This window comes from Orcinus orca, chromosome 6 (genome assembly GCF_937001465.1).
Source record: "Orcinus orca chromosome 6, mOrcOrc1.1, whole genome shotgun sequence".
In the NCBI taxonomy this organism is placed as follows: domain Eukaryota; kingdom Metazoa; phylum Chordata; class Mammalia; order Artiodactyla; family Delphinidae; genus Orcinus; species Orcinus orca.
In genome coordinates this window covers 110,669,833-110,693,240 of record NC_064564.1, presented here as the reverse complement: position 1 = coordinate 110,693,240, position 23,408 = coordinate 110,669,833, and the positions used below count along the sequence as shown (strand labels likewise).

The window sequence follows — 23,408 nt, the reverse complement described above, 5'->3', positions numbered from 1 at the left end:
AACAGGGGCGATTCTGCCCCCAAGGGACATCTGGCAATGTCTGGAGACACCCTTGGTTTTCACACCTGGCAGGGTACTACTGGCCTGTAGCATGTAGAGGCCAGGGATGCTGATAAATGTCCTACAATGCACAGGACAGCCTCCCACTCCAAAGAATTATCTGGCCCAAAATGTCAGTAGTGCCAGCTTGAGAAACCATGCCTCCAACAAATGTAAAACTGCAACTGTGGCAAGTGCTAAAGGAAGGTATCCAGGCCTGAGGGAGGGCTGACAGGGTGTTTAACCTAGTCAGAAAGGCCAGGAAACGTTTCCCCGAGGAAGTGATGTCTGAGTGAAGATCTGAAGGATAAGAGTAGGTAGAAGAAAGAAGGGAAGAACAGCTGAGACAGAGTAAACAGCAGTGCCTTCCACAAAGGCTGTACCAATTTATACACCCTCCAGCCTGATTCCCCACATCTCTGAAAACAGAGTATTTTCATTCTTTCTGATAACTCAGATAGGTGAAAAAAGGTAACATGTATTTTTTCCTTCACTACTCAGACACTAAGTCTCACGTATAGCTTGTCTAAAATAATGGGGTTGGCTGGTATATTCCTACTTAGTCCAACACAGGCCATTACACTTAGAAGCACTCACTGGTCACGGAGTATGTCCCCGTCCTGATTAGGGTAGAAGGCAAGTTTGAAGATCCGATTCATCACACTTCGCTCAATGGCGAGCTGGGCATCCTGAAGCTGCTCCTCACTCGCATTCTGCCATATGACATCCTGGGCCATGGCGCCATACAGGAACTGCAGAAAATCTTCCACCTGAGCAGTTTTATCATCAGCTGCCGTGAGTTTCTGAAAGTCTCCAATGCAAAATAATAATTTTTAAAATACAGTATTTGAATAATTTCAAATAGGAAATTATTAGAATTCTTTTTTTTTGCGGTACGCGGGCCTCTCACTGCTGTGGCCTCTCCCGTTGCGGAGCACAGCCTCCGGACGCGCAGGCTCAGTGGCCATGGCTCACAGGCCCAGCCACTCTGCGGCATGTGGGATCTTCCCAGACCGGGGCACGAGCCCGTGTCCCCTGCATCGGCAGGCGGACTCTCAACCACTGCGCCACCAGGGAAGCCCTCTCCCAACTTTTTAATAAACTATAGATATTCAATCCAGGATAAACATGGAATTTATTGGTTTGACATCAAGGTTTAATAACTAAGAAATAATTGCAAATTTAAGGAACTTCTCTTAGACAGGTAGGTACTCAAAAAAAGCAGCAAAAGAAAAATTCCCAAATCTTCCCAATAACATACAGCTTAACCTAAAGGTCTCTAGTTACCTTGAATGAATTCCCTGATCTTCTTTTCTTTGCTCTCAAGCAGCAACCTCACACAGACAGTGGTGAAGTATCGATTGGCCACCTCTTTGTCCCGCAAAACCCTTTGCAGTAGCCTTTCCAGGTGAGCCTGCGTGGTCTGCAGTCCTTGTCGACAACGAGTGAGGTAAGCAATATAGGGGGCCCTTTTCCTAAAAGGAAATATGCTCTGCAGGACATCAGACATACACGGTGCACACTTTCTTCGGAGACTAAGAGTCCTGATTTTTCCTTAAATGAAAAAACTACTCCGAAGACTTTGGTTTTACAAATTAGCATGTCAGGCTGCAGACAACCATCCTGAGGACTAATTATGCTCCAGATCAAGAAACAGAACCAGATGCAAGGATGTAATGTACAGCACAGGGAATAGAACCAATGTTTTATAACAACTTTAAATGGAGTATAATCTGTAAAAAAAAGCGAATCACTATGTTGTACACCTGAAACTAATATAACATTGTAAATCAACTACAATTAAAAAAAAAAAGAAAGAAACAGAACTCTTCTGCATGTGTGTCAAGAACATCATCTACTGGGCTGAACACTTAGCCCCTTAATTCCCTAAACATCGCTAAGTCCCTTTGCATCGTTGGTCTGCTATTTTGGAGCAGTCTCCATGCTGGTAGAACCTCATACTTAACAGGAAGTTGACTGCTACAATGACTAAAATGACAACAAAATACAGGTTAATATACTGCTAGATCATTAAACATACCACTAATTATTTGCTTATAGTCTAAACGTAGCAATCATTAGAGCACCCATTCCCTAAGTCTCTTTACTTCCTAAGCTTCTCAACTACATTTTAATGTCAGCAAGGGACTGGCAACAGACAAAGGGCAGTGATTCCAAGACCTACACCTGCTTCCCTGGTCCAAGGAAGCAGTCTTTTCTATCCCTCTAAAATAGGGAAATGATATCCTAGTTATCCTGGTGTCCCCTCCACTAAAGGTGGGGCAAAGCTGAAGTAAACTGCACTCTGTGTTAGGAAGAGCTGCTCATTTATAACTACATTTCCAGACTAAATATCCAAATGTAGTCCTTGGAAATCTACATCCAGGTTAACATAGCCAAGCACTTTGTGGTGAGCCTAGATTCATTTCCGAAATAAGGACCGAGAAGAAAATACCTGCAGCTGAAAAGAGGTGTATAAGTGAAACATGTGGGGTATAATTACCTATAGTCCTCGGCGATAGAAGCCAGTAGTTTCCTACAAGTCCTGTTATCAAAGCGGCACACACAACGCATTGTTTCTTGAAGTTGAGCCATTAAGTTTTTATCTTGTAAATTAATTGCTTCTGCTATTTGAACTTTTAGGAAGCAGACAATTTCATTGTCTAAATAAAAAAATAAAAATTCTGTTATTGTTGAGAATTTCCACAGGCTTTTCATAAGCTGAAGGTCATCCCTCAGCCTTTGGGATGTCAATTACGCTTTTTATCAGTAGAACTAAGCAGTATCAATCAGAGAACATTTTAATGAGCCATCAATAATCAAAGTGCCCTTAACTGATAGCTAATATAAATGTATTACATTGAACTGTACAGAACTGCTGTAGAGTTTATTTTTTTATTTTTATTTTCTTAATAAATTTATTATTTTATTTATTTATTTTTGACTATGTTGGGTCTTCGTTGCTGCATGCGGGCTCTCTCTAGTTGTGGTGAGCGGGGGTTACTCTTCATTGCGGTGCTAGGGCTTCTCATTGTGGTGGCTTCTCTTATTGCGGAGCATGGGCTCTAGGTGTGTGGGCTTCAGTAGTTGTGGCTCACGGACTCAGTAGTTGTGGCTCGTGGGCTCTAGAGCGCAGGCTCAGTAGTTGTGGCACACGGGCTTAGTTGCTCTGTGGCATGAGGGATCTTCCCGGACCAGGGCTTGAACCCGTGTCCCCTGCATTGGCAGGCAGATTCCTAACCACTGCGCCACCAGGGAAGCCCTGCTGTATAGTTTAAATACAGTTGAATACTGGCAATTCATATGGTTCAACGTATAAATATAGGAAAAAATAAGCTATCAGGCAGCAACTTACCTTCTGGGTCTGTATGGTCTGGTAAACCATTCCTTGTTGAATGGGTTAGCACTGGGAAAGCAACAGAATCCGCAGAACAAAGAGCGAGCCTCAGTTTCTTTTTTGCATCTCTGAAGAATGAGTTGAAGATACATTAATTTCTTTGTTCACATATGGTCATATTTTATGAACTATTATCATATTTACTATACAAATCAATAGGCTACCACGTCAGGACTCAAATGTTTCAAGTGGTCATAAATAAAAGATAATTTTCAACTTACTGACACCTCACTTAAGGAGTGGGCTTTCTAGTTACCTGAGAAGCAAGGCTGCAAAAGTGCTCTGGGCAAGGACCATTCGGTAAAGTCACCAGAATCAAACAAATCCTTTTTGACCTTCTAACATACGCTGAGTTCTATGCTAAGCACTACGAGGAGAGTCAAGGCTGGATTACGCCCAGGCTGGGAGGGAGTCAGCAGACGTCATCAGATCCATCTCACCACCCACATTTAGGAAGCCTTCTACCACATCTCTTGAGGAATGTTGATCCTGCCACAAGACAAGCTGACCCCCGACAAGAAGCCCTTTCTGTTGCCTTGCTGCTTGAAACTTTGTGTTGAGCCAAAACCTGCTTCTTTTCAGCTTCCGCCACTGAACCACCTGCCACCACCAGGCAGAGCACCCTTCAGTAAGGCGTCACCCTCCACAGCAGGGCAGCCCTTCATACTGGGAGGGGAATGTAGGGCGTGGACCAGAGCTTCTTCAAAGCATCCAAGGCTGCCATCCAAAAAAAGGAGTCGAAACACCTCCGAGAACAAGCCAGAGTTTGCTCCTCCTGCGGGATTATCACTTGTCCACCTCATCTGACTAGTTCTGAGTCCTTCCTTATTGGTTTGCTTCCTCTAAAACGAGTAACTTACAAATCAACCCAAACAAATGTAATATTTGCCTACTTTGCAGAGACTCCGAATCTATATAACAGTAAAGTCATGGCTGGAAAATAAAAATTTAAATCTTTAAAAATTGTGAATCACTGTGTTGTACCCCTGAAACTTATATAATATTATATATCAACTATATCTCAATAAAAGTAAATAAATAAAATAAAATGATATGCTGCTTAGAGTCTGCTTTAAATTAATTGGGGGGGAGGTAAACATGAAACAATATGGGCCACGTATTAGTAACTGTTAAATCTGGGTAACAGGCACATCACTGTACTCTTCCATTTTTGTACATACTTGAATATTTCTAAAATAAAAAGTTTAAAAACAGAGAAAGAAAGACAGAGGCAAAGTCATAGATACAAACAAAGAGATGGACGGATGATTAGTGCTTTAAAAGTGATAATCCATGTCTGGAAAAACACAGGTTCCCTGTGAAATGAAAGCAAATTTTTCAGGTTCCTAAAGTCATTTTCTTTCTCAAGCCCTGTTAGAAATGGAGAGACCTGCACAGGTAATGAGGAGAATGACAAACTGGGAGGCTTACTGGGGACAGTGGGTCATTCAACAACTCTGCAGCGGACCCTCCTTCTACTTCAGTCCTGCCCTAGCACCTCTCACACACAGAGCTGGGAATTCTGCACAGGCACAGGCACTGCCACTGTTCCATTTAAATTACTCACGTGGGGCTTCCCTGGTGGCACAGCGGTTAAGAATCCGCCTGCCAATGCAGGAGACACGGGTTCAAGCCCTGGTCCGGGAAGATCCCACATGCTGTGGAGCAACTAAGCCCACGTGCCACAACTACTGAGCCGCACTCTAGAGCCCTCGAGCCACAACTACTGAAGCCCACATGCCACAACTACTTGAAGCCCGTGTGCCTAGAGCCCGTGCTCCGCAACAAGAGAAGCCACCGCAATGAGAAGCCCGCGCACCGCAACGAAGAGTAGCCCCCGCTCGCCGTAACTAGAGAAAGCACACACGCAGCAACAAAGACCCAACGCAGCCATAAATAAATAAATTAATTAAATAAATTACTTATGTGGCCCCTGTGAGCATATGAGGTTTTCTTGTTTTTGTTTTCAACCCCTGAATTAAAGCCTTTGATGTATGACATCCACAAGGGAAGCAAAGTCTTCTCAGTGAATAGTATTTCATCCTTATCTCTCTGCTTTACACACTTATTAAGTGACTCAATGAAACACCTGACTTGAAGTGACTGCAATGGTGATGAAAAGTTCGAACCCAAAGGTCCTAAATCCTATAAAAGAAATACCTGTAAGAGAAAGCTGAATCCTGAGGGTGGGCGGCTTGGCTCGCGGAATCTGGGAGATCGTCAGCTGAGATGTTTTGCAGGGTTTCGTCACGAGGCGAATCGTGCGCACTTTCACCGTCACCCATAACTTCTAAACAAAACCCAGCCCCCCAAAAGGATAAGCAGGTTAATCTGGAACATTCTGGCACTGGTAGGTATTCAGAACAACTCAACAATAAATTAACTTGTGCCTTCCAACAAGAGTTCTTTGAAAGAAAAAGGAAAAAAGGAACTTCAAACACTTAACTAAATTATTGATAGCAATGATAATATATCAAGAGAGCAGTTGTTGAAAATAGTTTTACTTCTTATCTGAATCCTAATCTAAAACAATGAAAGTCTTTATTAACTTAATAAGGATAATACTCTGTAATCACGATCACGGAACCACAGAACTAAAAGGGGCCTCAAAAATCATTTCAGGGCTTCCCTGGTGGCGCAGTGGTTGAGAGTCTGCCTGCCGATGCGGGGGACACGGGTTCGTGCCCCGGTCCGGGAGGATCCCACATGTCGCGGAGCGGCTGGGCCCGTGAGCCGTGGCCGCTAAGCCTGCACGTCCGGAGGCTGTGCTCCGCAACGGGAGAGGCCACAACAGTGAGAGGCCCGCATACCGCAAAAAAAAAAAAAAAAAAAAATCATTTCACATGACACCCTCATTTTACAGACATGGAATCCTGCCCAGTCAGAAAACAGCTGGCTGTGAACCCCTTGGCCAGGCTGCACTGAGGTCTCCGGTCCTCATTACCAGGGCTGCTCCCACTGCCTGAGAATGAGCTGGGAACGAACTCACAAATGCAGCCAGGACAGACCTGTGGTTCCCACAGTTGTTTTTATGTTTTTAATGAATCAATTTAGTTAATACATGCATGTATAAAATCAAAAGAAATAAAAGTTCCTTAGTGTAATAAAGATACTGTGCCTACGTAGAAAAAATATCTTTATTCTTAGGAGATAGTTTCAAATGCCTCAGGAAAAAAAAATATATAGAAAATGTGGCAAAATGTCAACAATTGATAAGTCTAGGTAGATGGAATATAGACCTTCACTGTACTATTCCTTCAACTTCTTTGTTATTTTAAAACTTTTCAAAAACAAAAAAAAAGGTGTAGGATGGGACTTCCCTGGTCGTCCGGTGCGTAAGACTCCGGGAGGCCAGATTCGATCCCTGGTTGGGGAACTAGATCCCGCATGCTGCAACTAAGAGACCGTATGCCGCATCTAAGAAGTCCACCTGCTGCAACAAAGATCCCTTGTGCCGCGACTAAGACCCGGCACAACCAAAATAAATATAAATTAAAAAAAAATGTAGGAGGTTCTCCTCTCAAGCTCCCTATGAGTCCCCCCCTGAGTCAACTCACGTTATCAGTTTATCAGAGATTCTTCCAGAGATACTCTAATTTATCTTGGGAATTGTACCATATTTTTCTGATAACTGTTCAAAAGTAGTTATTACAAGGTTACTTTTAATTCGGACCACCTTTATCACTGTGATACGAAGGTTACTATTCCATTCTTTATCATGATTATCACCTGCACTTTCGTAGTTTGCCAGTGCTCCTTCACTGGGACTGGTTCGTTTAATGGCATTCCTGTATTTGTCCAGAATATCCTCAGCAACCTGAGTTTGTGCACTGAGTCTAGGGCTCGGGTCATCTGAAGGGGAAAGGAGAGGGAGAGAATTAGCTCCCCTTGGTTTTCACCCACTCTGATGTTAGTACGACACCAGTAGCATAATCCCAAAGGCGGATTAGGAGGTAAGACTTAAAAAGAGCACATATCTCAATGTTATAAGAGGCACCATGCAGCTGCCTACTCATCCCATTTCTAGGTCTGAGAGCCTTGCCAAAGCACGAAATTGGGAGGATTACTCCACTTTCTCATCATTGTCAGAATTCTGCATGACAGTGTCAAAAAGTTCAGTGCAGACTGAATGGATGATGGGTTTCTAAAGTGTTTACACTCAAATCACTGTTATTATCAATTCATGCTACCAGAACTTCCAACACTGCACTTTTATATGTAGACTTCATTTATTCAGACATCTCTATGCTGAAGGAGGAAAAAAAGTACTCCAAAGTCAAATTAAAGCCTTTTAAATAATACTTTTAAAATGTCTTCCTCCACTCTTCCTTCATGAATTTCTCTCACTACACCACATTTGGAAACTTCAGATATTCACATTCTATCTTACTAAATCTCACTATGACAGTACAGCTGCTGGATTTAGAGCACTTCTGTGCGTGCAATGGTGTCAGAGGCACTCCTAGAGAATCTAGACACTGTTGGGGAGTGCTGGAATTGTACCTGGGGTGCACAGAGAAAAAGCTTATCATGATCACAGGTGCAGCACTGGTTACTGACTGGCCCACTATCCGGTCAGCAAAATCAGCACATCAAAATGTTTTCTTGGAGTCAGATGGCAGAGTCACTAATTAACAGTTAACAAAGCAAAGAAGTGCTACAGATCTATGGGACAAAATACAGTTCCATAGTGAAATGCAAACTCCTGAGACAGATCTAGGCCAAGCAGGTAATGTCTACATTCTGGTAGAATCCCATTTGTTAAAAAGTCTTAAAACAGATAAAAATCACTAGAATTTATATATGTGTACGTGTTAATAGCAGCTAATATTAACAGCAGCTAACATTTATTGAGCATGTACCACGTGCCAGGAACTGTGCTAAACACCTTATATGAATGATCTCAATTAATCATCGCAACAACCCTACATGGAGGTACTATCACCCCCATTTTTAAGAAGAAGAAATCAAGGCAGAAAGAGGTTAAGTAGTATGCTCATAGGCTCTTCTTTTGTTTCCATGAAAAAAATATTTAGTGTTCATGTCTCCGTAAAATTGTGGTAAACTGTAGGGAGAAACGATTTCCAAAATAATATAATCTTTCTGCTACAATGATGTTTGAATGCATGATAATAGAGTCCTAATAAAATCTGATCTTCTTCAAAATGTAAACTGATAAAACCTTTATCATTACAAAATCTTTTTTTTGCTGTTAGTTTTGAGTGCTGTTGAGGGCTCTAAAAACTGGTTAAACATAGTGAAAGCAATAACGTTGCTTATAACTTTTATTTCTGTAACACTGTTCTTAAAATTTTTATCTGAGGACAATTAAAATAGACAAAAAATGCTATATATACAAAGCTGTGAGCAGTATTTTCATAGTAAAAAAAATGGATACAATTTAAATATCGAAAAGCAAGAGAATGTTCACACCGCAATAAAATAATGACAGATGATCTCAGAGCCAATAAAAATTATTAAAAAACCAACTATGTCAAGCAGAAATTGGGACAGGGTTTATGAAATAACATGTGGTAAAAGAATACAAAGTTACATACACACTCTGATTTCATCATGAAAAGCCATGTATAGATAAGGAAAGATTGGGAGAGAACATGGAAAAAAGAAAATTAAGGTGGCGAGATTATGGACAGACTGTTAAGAAATTCCCTCTCATAACATTTAAAAAAATTGACTTAATGATACTTTTCTTTGGGTCATTAATTAGGAGTGGGTAGAAATTTCTGCACCAGTAGGGAAGCTAAACTGCTTGAATCAAACACAAACAAAATGAAATATTTTATGGAAAAAAAACTTACTCTACCTAGCTTACAGTTTAGGCACCAAGGACTAAGAAAAATGTATTGCCTAAAGACACGAGTAAAAAAATAATTTATAACTTCTCCAAAGTTATTAATTCAACATTTTGAAAACCTGAGATTTTATTAAGAGCATTCTACTCTGTGAATGGTGGTGGTGTTCTAAAGCCAGGAGCATGGTAAGAAAACAGAAAAATCTTGCCGAAAGGATGCCTTTCCACTGCTTCTCAATAAGGCTGTAAGTCCCTAAAGAACAAGAGTCATGTGTGATTTGACTGAACACCTACCACACTTAGCACAGTGCCTGGCATGAGTCAGATGTTCAACAAGCATTTGTTGACTGAATGAGATAGGTTTGACTGCTTTCAGCAGGGAACCTGGCCTCAAAGCACAGCTCCTGCTGTTTAAAACCCTTTATTCCAGGCAAGTCACCTCATCCAATAAACAGGGATGTACACTAGGACATGGAAACGTCTACATTTATTTTAGAACTAGACATGACAATAACTATGCACTGAAATGGGATTCTACCTGTACTACACTGAGCTCTTTGAGGAGGATGTTCTTTTGAAACCTATCCCATTTTTAAATAAAAGTCTTCATTTTACCTTAGTAGGGTAACATAATTTAAAATCAAGACAAGAAAAAGAGAGGTGAGAAATTAATTTCCCTCTAGACGTTCTTCAGTCACTGGAGACAGTATACAGCTATCAAACTCAAGGTTGGGTCATCAACACTACCTCTCATACTTTTTCCTTTCAGAGTGATCATTCATAATATGCCAAAAAGAAGCTGCAAAAATACAAATGCTGAATGAGGTAAGAACCCAACCCCTAGTTGTACTTTCCTTGGGTCAGATAGCAATGTTAAAATGATTCAAGCTGTAAAAAATTGGTAAAGTTTATAAATTTACGATATTGTTTGAACACTTATCACGAAAAAAGGAAATCATTAGGTAAAATAGAATTTCACAATGATCCTGAATAATCAAGAACTACAGATGGAAGTAAATTTAGAATTCTACGATCAACGTTAAAGAAAACTATTCAGACAATGATCCAAAGATATGGCATGCATAGCACTAAAACCATCACCACACTTTCCTAAAAGGCACTGTGTGTCATCATCCCACTAAAATGTCGGGTTCTAGGGTAGGCCTAGAGGCTCAGGATCAGGGGCCTCATCATAAACGGAAGTTATGGTAATGAGGATGATGATGGTGGTGGCGGTCTGCAGGAAGAGCGCACTGAGATTCACTGTGGCCGCCAACTGGAAACCACAGAGCTATGAAGAACATACTCCCCACTGTACACACACAGACACACTCTTCTAAGAAGGCAACGCTTATGGCACCCAAGAAAAAGTGTTATGAAATATGTGCTCTGGGAATGAAGGAGCCAGGAAGTCCATGGGTCTACAAACCTGTGAGTGTTGAGAATCTGTCAGGCCCCAGATCATCTTTGTCTTTTTCTTGTTTTTCTTTCTTTCTAAATGGTATAGGAGCTGGAAATTAAATAAAGTCAGTAGTGTGACATATAACATACTGCACTACTCGGAAGACAGCAGTCATTCTGGAGTTAACTGGTGTGCCAACATTTCTAAGTGGAAGGAAGGTGAAAAGTTTAAAAGCTAAGAAATCCCGAGTGTCAACTGATAATCATTCTTAAAATAGCATTGAAGGTGCTTAAAGAAGGTTCCAGAATCTGCTTTGGGGTCATCTGCCACAGGAAGAATGATTTAACAGGAATCTCTTGGGACTGAATCAAAACCACTGCCTCTTAACCTCTGCTCAAAACACGACACATTCAAAGCTCTGAGCCTCAGTCTCTCCTCCTAAAGTGGGCTGAGTCTGGCGTGAAAGCGGTGCTCCGCGGCTCCTGAGCATCACAGAGCCGAGAAGAGGCCTTTGGAAGAAGCCCTTCCCTCTAATCCTGCATGATCTCTCCTTCCTGGAAGAGATGCTTTTGCCAACTCAAATTTCAATACCTACTGGTATGATGTCAGGCTATTCACAAGAAAAGCAAACAATTCTACACAACTGCATTCCAGAATAAACACTAATATTCAGGGTATTATCATTCTCAATGAACATAAACATAAGAAGCTTAAGTTTATTCCAGGAATGTAAAGGATAAATTTTCAATGTTTGTTTACTAAAAGCATCCCTTTTTCCTGAAATAATTATTAGCAATACGTATGTCAAAAGTCCTGTATATTTAACTTCAATGGTATATGATATTTAAACAACCGTGACCTGCCCGCCTTTCATTTATGAAACCGCTGCCACTTCCTGCAAAGAACAGGAACTGTCACTTCCAAAGCTGTACCTTGGCATTCACCCGAGTGAGATCATTTTCCATACCCTCAAAACAGCAAGAAACTGAGGCCCCACAGGCCTCACGGAGGAGATCAGATTTTGGCTCTCTGAAAGAGATTTTGGGGCTTTACTTCTCGTTGCTGATATCACATTCTGATATTTTATAAAATTACCTTTGGGCATGGCAGAAACAAAACGCTTTCTCCACCAAGGTCTGTTCCTGTCTGATTTCTCATCATCGCTATCTTTGCGTTCTTCAGTCTGTAGAAAAAGTTTGATGCTTTATTTGGAGTTGGACAGCAGGATAAATTACTATGAAAAGGATTTTTAGTTAGTCTGTGAAATACAAAAACCACTAGTTTTTCTTCAAAGCAAAACTATTCTTATTGTTGTACAGGCAACTTCTGGAACACGGATGTATACCTTTCAAGCACCAGACTATGATGGATCACTTGAGGGTAGGCACTATCTCATTACTGTCAGTAAACCAAAAGCTTAATATAGAGTCTAGCATAGAGTAGGCACTCAATAAATACTCATATGGGATGAATAAACGCAATGCACATAAAATCTAGAGGGGTAGTAGAGATGGTAGCAGTAATATTAATAATAAAACTATGTATGTACTGTGTGCCAAACGCTGAATGTAAGGACATACATTATCTCATTTAAACTTCACAGTAGCCTTAAGAGATAAACACTGTTATTAAGCCCTTTTTATAGATGAGAAATATGAGGCTAAAGAAGGTTATCTCCTCATCTTCCCAAAGTTATACAGACCATATGGGGCACAGCCAGGACTCAAACCTAGATCTGACCAACTTCAAAGTTCATGTTTTGATCACCAATTATAATGAGTTATTATTAAGACACATGTCAAAAGGCAGAACTGTAATTCCTGATAGTCACCTATCATGTGACTTTAGATAAATCATTTTATTTCTGTTTTTTCATCTACAAAACTGGAACTAAAAATACCTTCTCTAAGGGCATCCATGTGAATGGGATATCAGAACCTAAGCAGAGGAACGGCATCCAGGGAGGGTTTAGTGGTGGGGATGGGATATTGATTACATACAGGGGGACTGATCAAATGAGTACATACATGAAGAATAATGAAAGCAGTTTTCTCACTGCTGGACAAGGGAACTGCAAATATGGAATGGAAGGAAGATGAAATGAATTCTACTGTTTTTATACTGGAAATGGTTCTATACATATAAAGAGAAAGATATAGAAATAAATACACATGTTAATGTGCATGTACACACACACACATACACACACACACACACTCTCTCCCTAGCTCTGTCAACTGAGAGGTCCTGGGAGCAGCTACACCCCTACAGCAAAGAGCACACCTAATAGCCAGATCCTGATTTCTAAAAACCATTTTCTACTAAAAGGAACAAGGGCTCCTTGGAGAAATGGCTGATTCCAGGACTAAAGCAGACACAATACAATACAAGCTTATAACGTTTTGTTCCAGAAAGCAGAGAGATACTCAAAGAAAGAAACCCAAATGTCAAAAGAACACAGGAGCCAGCTTGAAGGGGTGACCATTGGCCAAATCAGGGACAACTGGGCTTCAAAATAAATGGCCGTAACAAACGCATTGAATAAAAATAGAAAATCATGAGACCATAGATATGATTAATAAGTGGATAAATTTAAAATTTGAGAAAGAACAGGATATTTACATATTTTCAAAGGCCTCTCTCCTCCCAGAAATACTTATTAATTACAAAGGGGAAAAGAGTAACTTACAGTAGTGAAGCCTGGCAGACAACACCTTCATCAAATGATCCAAGTGAACACCAGAGTAGTGGGACAAATTTAAATTGTGTGCTACCTGGTAGCATGCAGTGAAATGAACACAGTGTCACTTTAGTGATATTCCTGCCTAAGATGAATAACCTGAATCTAATCATGAGAAAATATCAAGCAGACCCAAATTGAGGGACATTCTAGAAAATAACGCCTGTAACTTTCAAGAGTATAGGGACTTCCCTGGTGGCGCAGTGGTTAAGAATCCGCCTACCAATGCAGGGGACACGGGTTCGAGCCCTGGTCTGGGAAGATCTCACATGCCGCAGAGCAACTAAGCCCGTGCACCACAACGACTGAGCCTGCATGCTGCAACTACTGAAGCCTGCGCGCCTAGACCCGTGCGCCGCGACAAGAGAAGCCACCACAACGAGAAGCCTGTGCACCACAATGAAGAGTAGCCCCCACTCACTACAACTAGAGAAAGCCCGCGCACAGCAACGAAGACCCAATGCAGCCAAAAATAAATAAATAAATTAATTAATTAATTATTTTAAAAAGAGTATAAAGGTCGTGAAAGTCAAGGAGAAACTGAGGAAATGTCCTAGACTGAAAGAGACTAAAGGGACTTCCCTGGTGGTGCAGTGGTTAAGAATCCGCCTGCCAATGCAGGAGACATGGGTTCGAGCCCTGGTCCAAGAAGATCCCACATGCCACGGAGCAACTAAACCCATGCGCCACAACTACCGAGCCTGCGCTCTAGGGCCCGCGAGCCACAACTACTGAGGCCGCATGCCACAACTACTGAAGCCTGCGCGCCTAGAGCCCGTGCTCCACAACAAAGAGAAGCTCCCACTCGCTGCAACTAGAGAAAGCCTGCGCGCGACAACGAAGACCCAATGCAGCCAAAAAGAAAGAAAAAAAGCCTAAAAAGACATAACAACTAAATACAAGATGTGATTTTGAATGGGATCCTTTCACTCTAAAGAATGTTACTGGGACAACAGGAGACACATGAATGGGGTATGAAAATTATCATTAATATATTGATACATTTTTTTTTAAATTTAATTTTATTTTTTTTTGCGGTACACAGGCCTCTCACTGCTGCGGCCCCTCCTGCTGCGGAGCACAGGCTCCAGACACGCAGGCTCAGTGACCATGGCTCACGGGCCCAGCCGCTCCACAGCATGTGGAATCCTCCCGGACCAGGGCACAAACCCGTGTCCCCTGCAGCGGCAGGCGGACTCTCAACCACTGTGCCACCAGGGAAGCGCTGATACATTATTATTAATGTATGCATTTTAATTTCCTGATGTTGATGGTTGTACTATGACGCGTAGGGGAAGGTGCTTGCTTGTAGGAAACTTACACTAAAGTATTCATAGGTGATGGAGCGTTGGAGCATTAGGTGGGCAACTTACTCTCACATGGTTGCGGGGGAGGTTCTTTGTATCTACTTCCAACTTTTTAGTAACTCTGTGATTGTTTCAAAATTAAAAATAATAACGCACTGGAAAAAAAAGAAAAAAAGTACTTCCTCTAACCATTTCTGAAGGAAACTGTGAGGTTTAAATGAGATACAAAATTGCTTGGAGGAAAGTTAAAAGTATTATAAAAATGCAAGATACATTATTACAAAACCAAAGTAAAGGCTTTTTATGGGTTACGATCGTGGACATATAGGATTGACAAATCACCTTTAATCATGACTACTGTCCACCCTTCATCGTAGATTTATATATTCCACACTAATTGCAGGTATCAAGAGAACTAGGCAGATGGAACACTAAAGCTGACCATAATTAGCAAGTTCTTCTACAAGGCCTGCGTCCCATACCTCTCCTCTTGAGGAGTCCTTACTCGGGGATGAAGATGATGAATGAGGTGCAGCCACCAAAGAAGTAGCACCAATGGCTGCGGCTTGGGGGAGTTCTCGCTCTTCATTCCCTGGACGTCGGTTCCAGCTGGGGTCACTCATAGGTCGCCGGACAGAAGACACTATATCAGAGCTCCTGCTGCGAACTAATCTCTCAGGGTAAGAATGCCTTTGCTTAAATGCCTCCATCTCAGCTGGAGTTAAGACATGGGAACTGAAGTTTGGCAACCTGGCCTCGTTTCCTCCTGCAGCCCCTTCCAGGATTGGGGGATCTGGTGGTGGATGCGATGGCCTGGCATAGTGAACCTTTGGCCTTACTACAGCAGAAGCCCCTGGAACACAGAAAAAAAGTCTGCAGCTGAGACACAACAAAGTCCAACAAAGGCATGAACAAAGGGTTTTGGTTTTGTTCTTCTGTCCATGATAAAACAAGAGTCAAAAAGTTCATTTGACTACTTTACCTTCATGTGAAGACAGTGGATCAAACATGGCAAGGAGAGACTCTGACTGAGAAGGAGGAGAGGTCAGCTGGTGGGCACCTAAAAGAGATGGGCAAACTGTGTGACCAAGTCAGAACTCATGACTCAGTAGGAGTTACAACACTGTGAAAAAGGTTCTCTTCCACAGTCTTCCTTTTTGACCAATTACAACTTGAGGGGCATATCAGAAAAAACATGATCTAATAAATAGCATATTCTGCTTACCTCAAATTCATTTTATGTTTTTGTCTACATATTTACAAGGATTTTAATTACATTTAAGTAGTCTAGCATCCACTGCCTATTACTTCTAATGGCCAAACTGTACTATGGTTAATGCAAAGAGCAGAGCCAGAAGATGTAAATCATCAAAATTTTCAGAATGTCACAAGTTCCCTGAATCTCACCTTCCCTCCACCTATAAAACTAGGGGCAATACTACCTATAGAAGGAGTATAAATAAAAAGTTGTAAAATTTGAAATTCTAATATTGCTCTCAGCAAAAGACAATTTATAAGATAACTCATAACAAAAATGAGTAATACGGGACTTCCCTGGTGGTGCAGTGGTTAAGCATCCCCCTACCAATGCAGGGGACAAGGGTTCGAGCCCTGGTCCGGGAAGATCCCACATGCTGTGGAGCAACTAAGCCCATGCGCCACAACTACTGAGCCCGCGTGCCACAAGTACTGAAGCCTGTGCGCCTAGAGCCTGTGTTCCGCAACAAGAGAAGCCACCGCAACGAGAAGCCCGCACACCGCATCGAAGAGTAGCCCCTGCTCGCCGCAACTAGAGAAAGCCCTTGCACAGCAACGAAGACCCAACGCAGCCAATAAATAAATTAATAAATAAATTTATTTAAAAAATGAGTAATACTACATTATACTACAAAACAAACTTGAACTTCTAAAGTACAATATTTTAAAACTACAGAGTAAAAGATGACTCCTCTAAGCATATGTCTATAAACAACCAAAATCAGAGATATTAAAATATGCAGAGACTAAAACTTACAAATATATAAAAGAAACCATTCCTCTAAACTTTTTGAGTCTGAGCTCTTTTTTGATAATGAATAATAGTACTATTTTGCCATTTGATTTTCCTTTTGTTCTGTGTCTTATAATTACCTTCATTTTAAAAAATTAGAAATAGTGTATCATTATGAAAGATAGCTTAGAATATCAGCTCTCAAAATTTTGGTCTTAGGACACTTTTACATTCTTAAAATTTGTTGACCCTAAAAGCTTACTTATATTGGTTATATCTAATGATAATTACCATATTAGAAATTAAAACTGAAAAGAATATATAAATAAAAATTTTAAACTTTTAATAAATTTTATATTAAAATTTTATGTTAATTCATTTAAATGTACTTATTAAATGGTAACACAAATAACCCTTTTAAATGAAAAATAATTATATTTTCCAAAATAATAAACCAGAAGAGTGACACTTCCACAAGTTCCTTCAATGTATAACTTTATAGATTGCAATGTAATTGCAATGTAATTGCAAGTTCCTTCAATGTATAACTTTATAGAACACAGCTAGATTCTCATACCTGCTTCTGCTTTCAATCTGTTGCACATATTGTTTTGATTAAAGTATATATAAAGAAAAGCTGATCTCACAAAGATATGCAGGTAGAAAAGAGACAATATTTTAACAGCCTTTTCAGAAAACTGTGGATACTATTCTTTCATACTCTACCAAATCTTGCTAAGTAGTAGTTTTTTAAAGATTAGCTACCATTTGGAATCTGAAACCAAATCACTCTAATGTACTCTGTTACATTAAAATTTAATTGGTCTGTCTTGCGCTTTGAATGGATCTTTTACCCAAGCGTGATTTTGTAACATCATACATTGATCATCTGGAAAATACTGGTTCAATTAGATATGCAGATCTTCCAAATGTTGACACATTTCATCATATAACATCAAAAAAAATGACATTCTTGATATCACCACCCATCTCACCAGAAAAGTTTTTAACTAGCAGGAAGTTGTCAAGCTCGTGGAGGTAGACACGAGTTTTCCAAAATTCTCATTTTTATCTGTAAGCTTGGATTTTATCACTGGCATCAAACTCTGTCCTGTCAGTTGTTTTCCTTGAAATGACAGGCTCATTTTGTTAATTTTCAAGAAATGCCTGCCAAATATCCAAGTATGAATAACTACAGTTTGTCATTCTTTCAAGTAAAAATGGTATTTCATAAAAACAAACAAGAAAAAAAGACAGCTACTTAGTTAGCTCTCAACTGAATCAGATAAGTGCTTTTCCTTGAGACACTTCATCGTATTTCAGAATGCAGCAGAAATGCGTTAGGGGTACTTCCTATTCCTTCACAATATTAGATAGATGTGTACTCAAGGGTTGAGATATAACATTAAATAATTTTTACCGCTTCATCAAAGACATTCATAAGTAAAGTTTGCTTTTTCTTTTTAAACTGTGAGAGAAGAATACAGTGACTGCTTGTCTGGTCTGGTGCCATTGCCTTGCTTCATGCTAAGGTCTCAGCAAATTTACCCACCTTTGCAACGTCAATATGGTAGAAGGGACAATAACCTTTTATTACCGTGAAAACAGTTTTGACCTCATACCTCCCCAGCCCCCAGAAATGTCTTAAGGGCCCTCAGTGGTCCATGGACACTACACTTGAAAACTGCTGGTTTAGAACAGTGGTTCTCAGCTGGGGCTATTTTGCCCCCTAAGGGATCATTTGGCAATGTCTGGGGACATTTTTAGTTTTCATCACTGCATGAGAGGGAGGGTGATGGTGTGCTTCTGACAGAGGCCAGAGAGGCTGCTAAACATCCTACAATGCACAGGACAGGCCCCCACAAAGAATTACCTGGTCCAAAATGTCCATAGTGTTGAGGATAAAAAACTTTGGTTTAGAATAAACAAAAATGTAAAAAACGAAACAAAACAAAAAAAGTACTTCAAACCCAGTGCCCAATATATAAAACCACTACTTACTAGCACTCTGGTATTTCTTCCCAGTGCTTTCTTTAGGATAGGGTTTTTAACATTTTATTATCTTATATATAAAATTCTTTAAAAATAAAATTTCCAAGTGGTATTATGTTCTAGGTATTTCTCCAAATTATTTCATATTCTTTAAAGCATTTTAAAAATAGCTGTATAAGTTCAAATAAGTGGTTACATCAAAATTCACTTAGCCATTCTATTTTTCAGTTCTTAGGTTGGTTCTAATTTTCTGCCAATATAAATATTATGAAGAACATCTTTGTGCATAAGACTTTCTCCATACATGAACTGTTTCCTTATGACTGATTCCTGAAGTGGGCTAACTGAACCAAATTCAGCATGTGAACCTTATTTTAAGGCCTTACACACATATTGCCAAACTACACCCTGAAGTGCTGCAACAGTTGATACTATCACCAGCAATGTGTCAAAGGCTGCCAGTTTCAGCCATGGATGTGATCATTTCTAAAAGTCATTCTCATTTCCCCTTCTTACCATGAGTTACTTCATCCATGTCTGGACTAGTGACAGAATCTTTACCCCCAAAATCAGAGCTGCACTCAGATCTCAGGTCTTCAATCTTATTGGGAATATCCTCAGAGGTTGCACTTATGCCTTTAAAAAAAAATGGTAAAAAATAAACAGCAAGAACAAAATAACCACACAAAAAGTATATGAAGTTTGGAGAAATGTATACGTTCTCACATTTTTTGTATCTCAGTTCTTTACATGTGAGTTGTTTGGTATTATATCCTTTATTGTACAATTGCTTAAATATATTTACCTTGATTTGTACAACATAATCAGAATTATCATGTGATGTCTAAATACAGTAGCAGAGATTACCAAGAACAGATAGAGTTATAGAGGGAACACACACAGACCATTTGTCAACTACTTTGACAGGCTCTATAACGGCACACATTAACTTCTCATAGATGTCAGGTCCCACAGTAATAAGTTTACTGGAAATTACTCAGATCTTAAATAAAATACATCTCTTTGCTATCAACTTTATAAATGGGGAGGTGGGAACACACCTTCAAATCCTTATTCCTTAAAACAAGCCAGACATACCCGACACAACACTGAGGCCTGGTGTGCTGGGGCGGGAACTGACCTCCCTGACATCCGTATCATCAGATGTGCTACCCAGTCCTGAACAGCTCTCCAGTTCTTGCAGTCGCTCCTCCTGCTTTAGATCTGGGGCCTCTAAACAGAAAAAGTGAGGTATCACATTAGTGATTCTACTAGCACATCACAGTTTCAGCTTTTGCAACCCAGATGAAGAAACCTACCAAGGGCATGAATGAAATCAGTGTAAATAGACTTTTAAGTCTGGGCCCGTTAGCAAAGTTAGTTAGATCAAGTGTTAAAGAGGTCTAGGTTGTGGTTTTCATCCTAATACAGGCCAGTTCACTGTGCACAGATGAAAACTCTGCTTCCAGATCACTAATCTCATACAGTATTCTATTGGTTAACAAGTAAACTAAACAAGAGAATACAGAACAGCTTAGCATTAAATCAACCACTTTCTAAAAAATAACTCCTATGGATGTTCAATACTGAGCTAATCCTACTGTCTCCTTACGTAAAGGTTAGCATGTCTGAATGTGGTAACATTAAAAAACACATATCAAGGTTGCTTCATTATTCTTGAGCCAAGCGATCAAAAAGAAGGAAATTCAGATATATACTTATATTTGCATTCTGGTAGTTGACATTTAGTTGAAGACAAGGATTTATATTCATAATCAGAAAAAAAGCAGAAATGCAATACATAAGAGAAAGTACAAAATACTTTATATATGTTTATAATAATCCTGCACAAAATAATTCTCAGGATTCCAGAGCCTCAATGTCAATGCATTTCAAAAATACATTAGGTAACTTTGGGTCAAGTTCTCCAAATCTAAACATGCTTACCAGGCATCCAACCACTCAGAGTGGTTGTGATAAGTTAGTGGGAGATACTGAACTCAATGTCCCACATAGAATCCTGATGAGTTACTAACGATTGCTTCCAAGATAACTGAACAGAGTCAGAAAGCACCTGCCATCTTAGCCTATGCCATCCAACACTGCATTTTTTCTTTTCTGTCCATCTTTTCTGGACAGAAAATACCCTAAACTAATTTTCCATTTGAAATTCTTAGCAATGTGATGGCCTCATACTTGTCAAATGTATATCTGACAAAATGTACATAATATAGAAGTTAGGATACCTTACATTTAAAACTTCTGTGCAAATCAAAAAGCAAACAATGACAGCATACTAACCTGAGTCACTTGGCAATACCTCTACACTCCAAGCTTCGCTTGTTGTCTCTGATATGGTAGAACCAGTGCAGGGGTCAAGAAGCACTGACCCTGAACCTGGCAGGCACAGTAAACTGCCTAACATGTTCTCTGCTGCTGCACCTGTATAACCAGTGGGGAGTAAAGGGTTAACAAATGTCCTCAGGGAAAGAGCAGTGATGATGGAAAAAAGCCAAACACTAAGCTAACAAAATCTCTCTACTCACAAGAAAGAGGCCAAGGAAAGAGTAATTTCGATCAATAACACCACTAAAAACATAAATTTCCCACTTTGGTCACAGTAACACAAGCTCCTTTTCATCAATTTCCTACTGTTCACCTTAGTCTCCATCGAGAAAACACAGATCATTAGGACAAGTCATTTCAACTAGTTTTCACCTTGATTTTTTAGCAAATTTTACGTGTCCCTAACATCTCTCTAATATTTTAGTCCTTCAGGGATTAAAAACACTCAAACAGAGACATTTAACCATAGAAAGTTATACTGGCCAAATATGTTTTCTTCTGGCACATTAGCCACATATTCAGAGCAATAAAATATATTTGCAGGAAAACACACATCTCCTCTGTAGCACTCATTCAACTGCAAATACAGCTTATTGCCCAAATACAGCTCACTGCCAGGAAAAATACTATTGTACTTTGACATCTGGAACAAATAATGCAAAACCAATTGAGAAATCTATTTACACTGCTTAAAAATACAAATAGAAAGATTAAACATTATTGTAAACCTGTGTTAAAAATACTCAAGTTCAGAATGCTCCACTACTTCTGATTAAACCTAATAAAAGAACAATCTTATTTCAGTAGATGAAGAACCTTTGGAAAAACTGGTAAAAGGTACCTTTTAAAGATACGTCATGGTTACCAAGGGGGAAAGATGGGGGGAGGGATAAATTAGGAGTTTGGGATTGGCACATGCACACTGCCATATATGGAATAGATGGTCAACAGGGACCTACTGTACAGCAGAGGAAACTCTGCTCAATGCTCTGTAATAACCTATATGGGGAACGAATCTGAAAAAGAATGGATATACATATAACTGAATCGCTTTGCTATACCCCTGAAACTAAGACAACACTGTACTGATAAATCAACTATACTCCAATATAAAATAAAAGTTAAATTTAAAAATTTAGAAAATAAAGATGCATCATGAAATAATTACAAATAAAATAATGTCTGGAACCTGCCTGATTAACCTGTGATTACATAATCGGGGGAGGGGATAACAAGGTGGGAGAAGAGATGAAACAAAACTGGCCATGTATGTATGTGTAATTGGTGAAGCTCAGTGATGGGTACACGGTGTTCATTATACTGTTCTCTCTTGTATTTGTTTGAAATGTTCCATGATTTAAAAAGAAAATAAAGATGGTGATTACAAGACTGTATGAATCTTTCAGAACAGACAGAACAATATCCTAAAAAGGGTAAATTTTAACGTATGTAAATTGTACCTCGATAAACTTGATATAAAAAAAAGAAAAAAAGAAAACACTGGTCATTCTTTGGAACTGAATTAAACCTTCCAGAAGTAAATTCGGTTTTTAGAGAATCTCAGTATCATATTATTCTGAAAGATTTTATGGCTATAACCTGTAAGAATTTTCATGTTAGGGCAAGGTGTTTAGTCTCAAAAGAAGAATATGTTAATCATAGACTAAGAACATATACTATGTCCTGCAAACAAGAATTGACAAGAAGTTGATTCAAAAGACTGTTTTTTCTTTTTTTGCAGGGGGAGGGGCACTTAAATGTAGACAGGGGAAAATACTACCTATATTTAAGTAAAGAAAAAAGAAATACACAAATGCCTTGTCACATACAATTACCTCAGTCTCCCAGTTACTGCTAACATACACACCATGTTTGTCAGAGCACTGAAGTTCCCTCCCATGAGGGGTGGGTGGATATGAATAAACAGCAATCTTCCAGAGACATTAAATAGCAGTTACCTGCGATTTCTTGCAAGCGATCTTCATCAATGTTAGGGTCAAAATCACTTCCCAAGACATCTGTACTCCACGTCTCACTCACTGTTTCTGATATATCCCTATCATCTGTCAGTCCCATCATGTCACGAATTTCAAACTTCCTTAGCTTATCATCGAGATTATCCTGGGTTGTAGCTATCAAAAACAAAATTAAGCACTTAAAAAATGGTAGCACAGCTATCATTTTTTTATATCAACTTTAAAGACCTTTTTGTCTTTGAACTTCAAGTTACATATTTTAACATTAACACTCAGCACATAGTACTAAAACACTGAATTATTCCCTCACGGATGTACTCTTTCCCTCTCTGAATTGAGTTCTGCATATGTCCTCCCCCTTCCAGTAAATTAACTGGGGCCATCCATGCAATCAGTTGTCTCCCTGT

The 23,408-nt window shown here is 39.7% G+C and overlaps 1 protein-coding gene across 9 annotated transcripts in view; it reads right to left on the bottom strand.

The window, feature by feature from the left end:
• Nucleotides 1–23,408, bottom strand: part of GAPVD1 (GTPase activating protein and VPS9 domains 1) — a 73,009-nt gene that overhangs the window by 9,064 nt on the left and 40,537 nt on the right. For 3 of the 9 annotated variants that reach the window (XM_033427203.2, XM_033427205.2, XM_033427204.2), the window contains exons 10-23: nucleotides 22,984–23,157; nucleotides 20,981–21,121; nucleotides 19,778–19,912; nucleotides 19,196–19,315; nucleotides 15,680–15,757; nucleotides 15,180–15,550; nucleotides 11,746–11,833; nucleotides 10,678–10,758; nucleotides 7,166–7,288; nucleotides 5,597–5,726; nucleotides 3,395–3,504; nucleotides 2,543–2,702; nucleotides 1,327–1,514; nucleotides 637–850 (exon numbers count right to left, since the gene is read on the bottom strand). In XM_033427203.2, coding sequence (XP_033283094.1) covers nucleotides 637–850; nucleotides 1,327–1,514; nucleotides 2,543–2,702; nucleotides 3,395–3,504; nucleotides 5,597–5,726; nucleotides 7,166–7,288; nucleotides 10,678–10,758; nucleotides 11,746–11,833; nucleotides 15,180–15,550; nucleotides 15,680–15,757; nucleotides 19,196–19,315; nucleotides 19,778–19,912; nucleotides 20,981–21,121; nucleotides 22,984–23,157 — 2,113 coding nt within the window. Of the gene's footprint in view, nucleotides 1–636; nucleotides 851–1,326; nucleotides 1,515–1,545; nucleotides 1,773–2,542; nucleotides 2,703–3,394; nucleotides 3,505–5,596; nucleotides 5,727–7,165; nucleotides 7,289–10,677; nucleotides 10,759–11,745; nucleotides 11,834–14,494; nucleotides 14,853–15,179; nucleotides 15,551–15,679; nucleotides 15,758–19,195; nucleotides 19,316–19,777; nucleotides 19,913–20,980; nucleotides 21,122–22,983; nucleotides 23,158–23,408 lie in introns of those variants that run through there. The other 6 variants (XM_033427206.2, XM_012532793.2, XM_049710702.1 and 3 more) reach the window with 5 other exon arrangements.